This window comes from Halyomorpha halys, unplaced genomic scaffold (genome assembly GCF_000696795.3).
Source record: "Halyomorpha halys isolate HHAL.00 unplaced genomic scaffold, Hhal_1.1 Scaffold806.1, whole genome shotgun sequence".
NCBI classification, from domain to species: domain Eukaryota; kingdom Metazoa; phylum Arthropoda; class Insecta; order Hemiptera; family Pentatomidae; genus Halyomorpha; species Halyomorpha halys.
The window spans coordinates 122,751-134,618 of record NW_027113188.1 but is presented as its reverse complement, the minus strand read 5'-3'; the positions used below and the strand labels follow the sequence as shown (position 1 = coordinate 134,618).

Here is an 11,868-nt window from a genome sequence, read left to right as displayed (position 1 = left end):
ATTAATTTATAAAACTATTGATTATTTTTAATTAGTAGCATATTAATGTGAATTATTAATTTAACAGGAATTATCTTTGAAATTATTTGTTGAGAGCATGCGTGGTGTAAGTCATCCTTTTATCATCAAAATTAATATAATTTGATCAATTAATTCTCATAAAAAAATGATTGTTTAATTAATTATGAATGCGTTACTTCAAATATTGTAAATAGTATATGCTTTTGAGTGACTAGTTTTAATAAAAAAAAATTGAAATATATTATTAAAAAGTTTACATAACTTTTTATGTTTGAATCTTTCCAAACTCTAGGTTTGTCCTACATCACTTTTGCTCTAGACGCTTCAAATGAACCCTTATTTTTTCATTACATTTATTTTTGCTTACTTTTATTCAAATATTGCATTATATTTTTTTATTATTATTAATTCCAGATTGTTTGACTTTTGATTTTATGATTAGATCTGGAACATCTTCTTCGGAGGGCGCTACATCATCCTTCTTATGGGCTTGTTTTCGATGTACACTGGTCTGATATATAACGATATATTTTCAAAATCTTTGAATATATTTGGTTCTCATTGGACAATCAACTATAATGTGTCTACTGTTAACAGTAGTAAATTCTTGCAGTTGGATCCTAAGACGGATGATTATATTAAATCTCCGTATCCGGTCGGTATTGATCCAGTTTGGCAGGTATCTTGAAACTCTCATTTCTATTTTTATGTTGTTTTATTATTAGCCGATTCAGGAAATTTATTATAATCACAAATATTATTTATAGATGGCAGATAACAAAATTGTTTTCTTAAATGCATATAAAATGAAGATATCTATTATTATTGGAGTTTTACACATGTTGTTTGGAGTATCACTCAGTCTCAAGAACTATAGGTAAAAAGATATTTTTCTTCTATAGACAGTGGTATTCATACTGCGTCAGATTTTATTCCTTGGAAAGTAAGTTAAGTCAAAATAGTCTTAAGTCAAGCCCTGTTCTAAAAATGTCAATACTCAATGTTGTCATATCTGTTGAGGAAGCCCTTTTTATTTCATTTATCAGTGTCGTTAATTAGTGTCTTAACTGTAGTTCTCGGTGAATGTAATTTATTTTTTTCTGATTTCAGTTTATTTTCAAATCAGTTACATAAATTGTAAGACCTTATTTTTCTGAAGAAATTTAAATGAAATAACCAATGCAAAGTAATGTTCAGTTTTTTTTTTTTTGTTTTTTAGTGGCATAACTTAAAATTCAATTTGATATAAAACAGTTCTTGGTATAAATTATTTAACAATGTAACCTCAAATGACTTAAAATGAGGCAATGTAGAACGGAGACTACCTGTAGTTACTATTGGATTTTATCTGTTCAGAATACTAATATTATGTTTTTATTTCAGATACTTCAATAACTACTTATCCATCTATTGTGAGTTTATTCCTCAATTGGTTTTCCTCCTATTTCTATTCTGCTACATGGTTGTTCTTATGTTTATGAAGTGGATAATCTATTACCCAGAAAGCGGTAAGTTTTTTTTTTATACCTAAAAAGATTAAACAGTGTAATAAAGATAACAAAGTCTTAATCGGGCTTATCCTGTCTGATTTGGATTTCTCTATTTATCCTTGTTCCTCCTTTAGTTATTCATAAAATTCTTTGATATGTTGTATTTATCCATTATTTATTATAGTTAACAATGAGAACTGTTTATTTTTTTTAAATAAAAAAAGTAATTATACTTTTGGAGATTTTTTTTTAAAATCATAATTTTTTATTCTATCGTTTTTCATTGAAACCCTTTCAGGCTATTTCATTGTGTATAAAACCTAGCTACATTTAAGTTGCGAGTTTAATCAAAATTGTTAGTCATTTTCAAGAAAAAAAAAAAAATTCTATAAAGTAGCACTTCTGGTCATTTGATTTTATCGAAAATTATCAGTTTTGTACGACTTTGTTTTTGAACTAACCTATTCAGACTTACACATAGTTTTTGAACTAACCTATTCACCCCTACACATAGTTTTTGAACTAACCTATTCACACCTACTCATAGATTTTGAAATAACCTATTCACACCTACACATAGTTTTTGAACTAACCTATTCACACTTACACATAATTTTTTAACTAACCTATTCACACCTACACATAGATTTTGAACTAACCTATTCACACCTACACATAGTTTTTGAACTAACCTATTCACACCTACACATAGTTTTTGAGACTAGGTTTTTTTGAAGTCAGGGGACCTCAAAACATGTATTTTATTCAAAATCTCAAATTTGAAATTTTGCATGATGGCAATACATATCATTGTCAAAGCTCTCTTTGATAATTTTAATTGTTTGGTTGGCAAAAGTAAATTTAACTGTAATAAAACATTTTAAAGAATATTATCTTTGGTAAGAAAAAAAAAACCTGTAGAACAACCCATGAAGAGTCCAAGAGTTCAATACTTTGTTAGTAAATGCTATTTCTTGTACAATTGCCTTGAAAAGTAACCTTTTAACAGCAGCAGTGCTGGTTCAAATTCAGCTGGGGGGGAGGGGACTTTTATTTCATAGTGGTCCCATGGGGGGGAAAAAAAAAACTTGACTTCCTCACTCTGGTTTGAATACCTTGGTAACCAATAGACAAACCTCTCTTCCCATCTATATGCCAGAATTGACCAGAAATGAGGTAAAAAAAAAAAATCTTAATTAAGAGTACCCACTTTACAGAGGCTGGATGTGCCCTAGAAGTGTTGACAGCTTAAGTAACAGAATAAATGATTACCTGTCATGGCCAGATTCAAACTCAGGTTTGGGAGATACTAACACAGCACCTTACTCTCTACGCTACCCTACTCCTTCTCATTTAAGGCATTGAAAATACAATTCTAGATGTTAGCAATAATAATTAAATAGTTTTATTCACCGTTTTGATTATTTATTGAGTTTTTATTCTGTCATAAAAATAATTTATTCTGTTTTAAAGTTTGTTTTTATAGTGTAGAATTAAACTAAGTGTTTATACACATGACGTGACTAGATGTTCCCATACTTACTTAATTAGTAGTCATTAATTTAATAAAATATTTTTGAATTGCAGAAAATGTTTTGACTTCCCCATACTGTGCTCCATCGATCCTGATAACATTTATTAATATGGTCTTGTTTAAACCGAGTACACCACTTCCTGATTGTGAAGTAAACATGTACAGCGGACAGGTAAAAAACTTAGCAACTTAGACCACAACAATTTTTCATCCATTTTCGTATATACTTATTTATTTAATTGTTGTTTAAATTGATATTTTAGGATTTCATCCAAAAGTTATTGGTTGTTTTTGCTGTAATTTGTATCCCTTGGATGCTTTTGGCTAAACCTATTATCATTATGAGGGGAAAGAAGAAGGAGCACCAATTGGTATGGATTAATTTTGTAATAGATTTTAAATCTTTTGTTTTTATACCAATATGTTCAATTTATTTTATAACTTTTCTTTATTTGCGATGCAACAATAAAAATTTGGTATGGTTCACGTAACTTTCAACCTTCATTTACTTTAAAAATTCGTATTTTAGAGTTTCTCGTGGTGAAGATTATGAATATCAAATTTGTTCCAATAATACAAAGAATACAACAGTTTAACAAAAAATAACAAAAGCTGTGTACATATGAATGTGATCAGCAGAGATGGAGCAGCCTGCTTTTTCTGATTTGAACTCTTGTCACTATTTTTCCTTTTTTTTTAAATATTCTGACAATGAGAACTGGTTATTTATTTTAAATAAGCAAAATTTTACTTTAGGTACTTTAGAGGAAGATTTTTAAAATCTCGTCATTTAATTCCTCTTATTTCTATCTGATACTAAAGGCCAATTAATTGTACATTAGTTTACCAAGTTTAATTAAAATTGTAAAAGTCGTTTTTGAGAAAATCCTTAAAAAGTGGAAAATCGATTCTCTAAAGTGATACTTCCAGATGGTCAATTTTAACGAATAAGTTGCTGTAACCTCCTAGGTATACATCCCATAACTGTAATTTCAGTTTTATTTTTGAGCTCTGCTGTTCACATTAAGAGATTATTTTAAGAAAGATTTATCTTTTTGGACTTACGAGACCTCAGAATTTCTATTAATGGTATTTGAGAATGGTAGAACCGTATTTTTAGCTACAAAACCTGTGACTTATAGCAAATTAATTTATATGATTCTTTTATTTATTTTTTAAAAATTTGGATATAATTTTTCCTTGTTGTGGTTTTCCAGCTGAGCAATAACCACATCGGCTCTGAAAATGGTGATATCGAAGGTGGTGTCCCTCAGACCATCCCAGATCCCGTTCCCCATGGCGGTGGTAAGCACGAGGAGGATGACATGACTGAGATGTTCATCCACCAAGGCATCCACACTATAGAATATGTCCTTGGTTCAGTATCTCATACAGCTTCATATCTTCGGCTCTGGGCCTTATCCTTAGCTCATGCCCGTAAGTGTTGGATCATATTATGTTATTGCTATTTATTTTAAAATTTTAGTGAAGTACTAATCAGTTATACTTTGGTGTACATACTAATCTTATAATCGTACTAAATACAATTAAATAAAAATATGATTGGGGTTGGAGTCAGTGAAAAATACAAGTGAGTAAAACTTATTCATAAGTGCCAACGTTTCTGCCAGAATTTCAGACCTTCATCAAGGTCATGAACAATAAAAAAGATAACAACCATAATGAATAACATAAAATTGGGCATTGGTGACCTCTGGGTTTACGCCCTAAAGCCCCAACTAATAATAACATAAAATACAGAATAAGAAGATAATATAAGTATATTAAAGTATCATTGAAAGAAAATGGATAGATTAGTATTATAAGAAGTTTAAAAAGCAATACAAGATAATAGTAATAATATTAACATTATAAAAGAAGAAAGAAAAAGAAAATAATACACTTAATAGAAAATCTAGTAAATAATGTTTGTCATTGTAAATTAAGTCATTTTGTATGTATATTATTTTCTTTTTCTTCCCTCTTTCATAATTCTAATATTACTTTAGTCTCATACTGTTTTTTATCTTCTCACAATACTTAAACTATACATTTTCTTCCTATACTACTTACATACCTTCTTATTTTCTTTTTATTCTGTACTCCATTTTATTCATTATTGTTTGTTACCTTTTTTTGTCTTAGCCCCGATGAAGGAAACATGTATTACTGTCAAAAACTCCTCGAATTAACAATTTTGCATGATTCTTTCCCTTACTGTATATTCCATCTATAAATAAGTAAAAAAATGATACTACCAGTATACAATAAAACTTAAAAGGAAAAATTTCTTTAACATTTTACTATTTTTAGATATTGTGATTAATATTAATTTGTTTAACATTTACAGAACTGTCTGAGGTACTATGGAATATGGTCCTTAGTAAAGGTTTGAAATTTGACAGCTGGGTTGGAGGAATCATCCTTTGGGCCATATTCTCTTTTTGGGCAATGCTGACCGTAGGCATATTAGTTCTCATGGAAGGTCTTTCTGCCTTTCTTCACACCCTTCGATTGCATTGGTGAGCATATCCTTTTCTTATTTTTAATAATTTCAGTTTTTATTTATTTAATGCTCAGTTATTTTATAATTTGATTATGAAGATAAACAACATTTTTTGAAATGCACAAATTAAGTTTGTGAAAGGAAATTCATCGACAGTGTTTATCTATCAATCAAACTATCTAAGTTTTTTTTTTTTTTTTAAATCACTCATTATTAGAAAGTCTTATGATAAGTTGTATAGCTTGGCAAGTTTAGAAATATTTAGTTGTCCACGAGTTAGTTTCTGGGGAAAGATATCATCCTCTCCACAACTTATATCTCAATTTCACATGTTATTAGTTTTTCTACATTCTTTGTTATTGTAATTGATGTCTACCGGTAATCTTTCCCCCTTCAATCTTCTTATTGTTTCTTTCTTTATTATTTGTATTGTGATTTAGACTGATATTTTTCAAGTTTTATTTGTTGTTTTTTTTAAAAATAGTTTCTAGTGATTGTTTTGTGTTGATATTGCAATATAATATGATACTTTTCATAATAAAAAATTAAAATTTCTTACGATGCTTTGATTACAGTAAATAAAGAAAATACAAATTTATAATTTAATCAAAAAGACTAAGGAAAAACCTTATGAAACATATTAATACCATTTTTAATATAAAATTATATACTAACAACAAAAAATTATCACAATTTTATTCTATATGTATGTATATTTCACATTTTTGTAACATTTTGCTTCAACGTATTATACTGGCCATTTTCAATTGCCCAATATGATAGAAAAACTTTTTAATTTAAATAATTTAAACACTTATGTAAACTTTTCATTTAAATTAATCTTTTGTTTGTAAAGTATAAATTAATATATTGTTGATATAAAAGATCTGAGAAAAATGACCTCAGTATATAAAAGGCTGTGAAAAAGTAGAATTTTTTCCCCTTTTACACGCCACTATCCCTGATGAAGACCTGAAACTCAGGTCGAAACGTCGGCATAAAATAAATAAATATTGTTTTGTTTATTTATGTTGTTCTTTGCTGACCGCACCCCCCGATAAACTTCTTCAAGTAGAATTTTAAATGATTTTTCTCCAATACTTCCATGTATTGTGTTTGAAAATGGCCAATACAATAGGGTGAAATATGAATGTGAAATACATATGAATATTGAACTGTTGTTAAGTTTTTGTTTTATATATATAATTTTACATTAAAAAAGGTTGCCTTAATGTCATGGGCATAAGGTTTTTTTTTCCTTGAATTTTTGATTCATGTTTAATACTAAAAAAATTAATAGTAAATTGGTGTACTATTTACAATTAGAAGTCAATCTCACTAAAAAAAAAAAAATAACCAACATTCATTCTGTTTCATAAAAAAAAAAAAAGTTGTTTATTTGAAAATTTTATAATTTTTAAGGTACAGTTTTAACACTTTAGCCGCCACCAGAGATAATGTCAAAACAGGCATTGGGTGCCTGTTCTTTTTTTTTTTTTTAATTATATACATTTTAGCTTTTATTTTAAGAACAAAATGTAATCAAAATCTTATATTAATCAATTAAGAGAAATTTATCCTCTTTAAAATTGTTTAAAATATAAAATAAACTTTTCTACAAATAGAATGGGGATTATGATAAATATTAAATAGTAAGCCACATAAAAAGGTTAGTCCTATGGTTTTAATGTTAAGTTTATAATATATTTTAAAAACTTTGATGACTCGAACCAATACTTCAATTATGAAGGTAGTGATGACATTAAATATCCATGGAGTTGGGACAAATGAATGACAAAAGCGGGAGTAGGGAGAGGACATTACAGGTAAGAAAACCTGAGCCGTTTTTGTTATGGCTTCGGCACATGTGGCAAGATTTTTGTGCCCTATAGGGTACGGCTCTGGCAGTCAACATGCTAATTTATTGAGAGAACATAAAACAAACTGAAATGTTAAAACAAAATTTAAATATGGTGGCTGTTTAACAAGACAGCTTTCTGATTATGTAGGGGATAAATGATTTCTCACACTTGAGGATACCTACCTGCCTAGGCTCTGCCCGCAATGTTCTCTGTTAATTTTTCAAGCTGTACTTCTATTTAGTCACATTTTGTCTTTTAACAAAAAAAAATAATTTATATGAAATGCTTAATTTTTTTCTTTTTTAACAGTAGATTTAATTTTAGATAAATATTAATATGTATTATTTGAATTTAATTTATTTCCTCTTTGCCATAGGGTTGAATTCCAGAGCAAATTTTATAGTGGTCTTGGCTACACATTCCAACCCTTCTCATTTGAAGTTATATTGGAGCAGGCTTCTAATGCTGCTGAGGAATAATCTCAACTGTAATTTAATTTAATTGATTTTTAGTACTTAATAATTTTATTATTACCTTCCTAAGTCCTAGTATGGTAAAATTCAATACCCTTATCACACACAACTTGATATATCTGTGAGAATGCTTTGATTAAAAAGACGAATTTGTGTTTTCCTTCTTAAAGCTTTTATGATTATGAACTGCCACATGGTAGTGATGAGTTTTGTATATTATTAAGTAAACTGTTCATTCCAAATTATCAGTGATTTTATCTATGTTTGTTGTTTATTGTGTAAGATTTATTACTGTTAATTTATGGAAATTAGATAAAATTTGTAAATTATTGCATTGTTTTTTAATATATGCCATATCAACTTCCTGTTAGTTATTACTATTAATGTTTATGATGATATTAAAATTTGCAATTAGAAATGTAATGGTAGCCAAAAGTATTATGCTCCTACAGTAGAATTGTAACTGTGCACAATGTGTTTTATGTAATATTTATGGTTAGTGCTTAAGTGTTAATATTAAATTATACTTATCTGCAATTGAATTTGTTTTTTTTAATCCTTTCCATATTCTGTCCTATTTAGATTTGTAGAAGTCTATTTAAATGGTATTGAAATGAGATTTATTTCATCTTTGATATCTAAAGATATTTTAGTTGTTAAAATCAAGGAAAGAATATCTGCTATTGGCAATTTATGATGAAGATCAAGAAATAAAACAGTACATTTTATAAACGATAATGCAAAGGACACAATTCAAAAGTTCATTTTTTAGCTTGTAAAATACAGTTTTTAAGTTTCAGCTTATTAAAAAATATCATAGTGCTTGGTTTTGGTTTTTACTATTTACTTTTTTATTTTTTATTGCCTTAATAACTCTAGTTTTATGTACTGTGTTACCATATAGATTTTTTTTGTGTTTTATTATATCTAAAAATAATCTGAGAGAATGGATGTTATATCCATTTCGTAATCATAACCCCTAGAAAACAGTTTTGGGGTTTTCTGGATGTTTGATTTATATTTTTCCTGATATATTAAGGTGCTTCATTTAGATCAAATGAGCTGAAATTCTTGTTTGTTTTGTAGGAACAATATTATTAAAATGGGGATTATTTTCAGTCAAAATTTGGTCTTGCCCTAATGATTTTAGGGTTTTCCACACCTCTAAAGGCCTGAGGGTTGAAAATTAGTATGTGATTTAAATTGGTGTTGGAGAAATGAAGATCATTATGTCACAACTGCTGAAGTCAGAAGATATGAAAGAGATGGCCAGTATCTTTTTGAAAGCATTATATAATGAACCATCCCATGATGGTGAGGAGGATGCATCATTACTGAGGAACATGGGTATATCCACTAGTTATGCCCATAGTGTGTGTGGTATACATCGTGAGATTAGAGGTCAAGTAATGTTGACTAAAATATCACTTGATTACTTTTACAATCAAACCTTAAAATAATATGATCTACAAAATACCATGTATAAGGAAAAAACAGGTCACACTGGACTTGATGCACCATGCACAGCTATCTTTAAAAATAATGTACCCTTTATTGAGGAATCAATAGCTTTGAATTTGTAATGATTTCTTGACTAGTTATACTTCCCAAAAAATATGAAAGATAGCTATGAGTAATCTAAGACTCCTATACAAGAGTGGCGAATAAAAAAAACTCCCGAAGTAATAAAGGTTAATATGTCTCTTCCTGACGAAAGCAAGGTCCAAGCCCTCTGATGATGACTACTTTAAGCCCAGACAGAGCTCACTGTCTGCGGCAATGGGAATTTACCAATGGCAAAGGAACCACTGGTGGCCTTTTGAGAATATGAAGAGATGTTAAGGACAGATCAAAGCGGTATATTTTACTTCTTTTTTTTTTTTTTTTTATTATATACCCTTCGACAGTAAATATAAAAGTAAAAGTAACTTTCAGAGATCACAGTTTCAATTCTATAAATAAGTTTAAGACCTTGGGAACAGACAAGAACAAAGTAGAGAGAGAAATAGATATTATTTCTCCCTGCAAAGAGTATTGAAAATTGTAGCTCGCTCCAAAAGAATGAAAGTGGTCATATACAAAACAATTGTGAGGCCAGTGGCTATGTACGGCTGTGAAACATGGCCCTTGGCAAGAAAATAAGAAAGGATACTCAACTTCTGAGAAAGAGAGATATTGAGAATGATATGGGGAGGAGTACCAGAGAATGGGATTTGGAGAGGAAGGAGTGAAAAGCTGTTTGGTGAACCCAACATTGTGGCTTTAGTGAGAAAATATGGAATAATATGGGTAGGGCATGTAGAGAGGATGCTTGATCAAAGGATACCCAAGAAGATGCTATATGGGAAACCAGATGGAAAACTAAAAAGAGGACATCCCTGGTAGGATGGCTGGATCTAATGCTCAAAGATGGAGAGAGCAAGATATCTTTGAGGTTGGTTGGCTGTGGTGAAGGAGGCTCCGGTTCTTGTAGGACCTTAGTGCTAGAATAATAACAATAATCCTTCAACAGTGATGGTGGCCAAAGCTGCTCCCTGTAACTTATACGATCTCTTAAGGAGCCACTTCCACGAAAGATGTTTTAAGATAAGAGGGACCTATTACAAGGCAAAAATTTCAATTCAAGGATGGGATATCCTGGAACTTGAAGAAGTGAAGCGGTATTAGTTAAGAAATAAAGAGGAAAGAGAAGAAGGGGCAACCTATGATGTTGAAGATCAAATAAAAAATATATATTTTTTTAGTGAAATCCAGTGGAGAAAAATAGCATTACGTTGACGTAATTTTTGAATGTACCTAGCTGGCCCAAAATCAAGTTTTCTATGCTCGCAATATTCTCCATGTGATGAGAAAATAGACCGCTGAAAGTCAAGCTTTTTGGAGTTCACAAAACGGTGGAAGGTTTCAACGTTACTCAAAGAAAATTCAATGGATGAATTGACTTTTAGCTTTCGGTCTTAAAAATTCAGAAGAATTTAAGCGAGGACATCCCAGAGAATGGGAATATCAAGATTCATTTACGGAGGCTTCCTCGAAATAAATAAACAGACCCAAATGGGATTTGAACCCACGCCGTTCATCATTCTAGGGACCATCTCCTTAGACACAATTTCTTCCCCGAAACCAGTAGAAATGTTATTTATTGATGGCAAATTAACAAAACATTCGTACAATCAAATTAGACAAAGCGCGAAGATTCAAGATGCAGAGAACCATGCTATTCGCGACGCACTGTAAGACCACATAAATATCAGCTGAGGTCACCTGACAGAGAGCAATAGCTGAAATACTATAGCAATAGTTCTCTCCTTCACATATGTCCTTAAAAATAACTAATCCAGTTTTTAATGTTTAAACAGAGCACTCAGCACATTAACAAAAATACTCGATTCGTGAGGAAACTTATTCATTTTTGACCGTAGATTACTGATTGGAGAAGATAACCTATAGCCCTGATGAAGACCTGAAACTCAGGTCGAAACGTCGGCATAAATAAATTTTTTTTGTTTATTTATGTTTTTCTTCGCTGACCACACTCCCCTACCATATTCTTCAATCATTAATTAATTTTTGTTCATTATTTATATGATGCCTCTTATTCTACTGGCTCAATTCTCTAACAACCAGTTTAGGAATGGTTAAGACCCCTAATAGATCAATCAGAATGACAATCATCATTCTAAAGCCAGGTTGACATAATTGGATTGGATCATTAAGACACCTACACTATTAGGTTAACTTGGCCCCTGTTTGTAAATAAGTTATTGAACAGTAAGGATCTTGTCAAATGTCTCTTTCAGTTCGTAATAATCAGGTAATTCGGTTGGCTATTATTTATATATTTTCCAGCGAGAAATGCGAAGCACTAACAGCTTCCCCTCCACTTCTAAGTACCCTCTCCACTTCGAGTTTTAAGTGATCGGATTTCAAAATTTTCTCAGTAATCCATCAGAATTACCCTAACAAGATCAATTTGAATGTT

At 30.2% G+C, this 11,868-nt stretch overlaps 1 protein-coding gene across 8 annotated transcripts in view; it reads left to right on the top strand.

Annotated features, from left to right (window-relative positions):
- Positions 1-8,428, top strand: part of Vha100-1 (V-type ATPase subunit a family protein Vha100-1) — a 33,875-nt gene extending 25,447 nt beyond the window's left edge. For all 8 annotated transcript variants that reach the window (XM_014429512.3, XM_014429507.2, XM_067050768.1 and 5 more), the window contains 8 exons: positions 464-700; positions 789-898; positions 1,405-1,529; positions 3,099-3,217; positions 3,309-3,416; positions 4,263-4,482; positions 5,396-5,567; positions 7,790-8,428. In XM_014429512.3, the coding sequence (XP_014284998.1) occupies positions 464-700; positions 789-898; positions 1,405-1,529; positions 3,099-3,217; positions 3,309-3,416; positions 4,263-4,482; positions 5,396-5,567; positions 7,790-7,892 (1,194 nt within the window). In that variant the 3' untranslated portion in view covers positions 7,893-8,428. The remainder of the gene's footprint in view (positions 1-463; positions 701-788; positions 899-1,404; positions 1,530-3,098; positions 3,218-3,308; positions 3,417-4,262; positions 4,483-5,395; positions 5,568-7,789) is intronic.
- Positions 8,429-11,868: the final 3,440 nt, after the last annotated feature.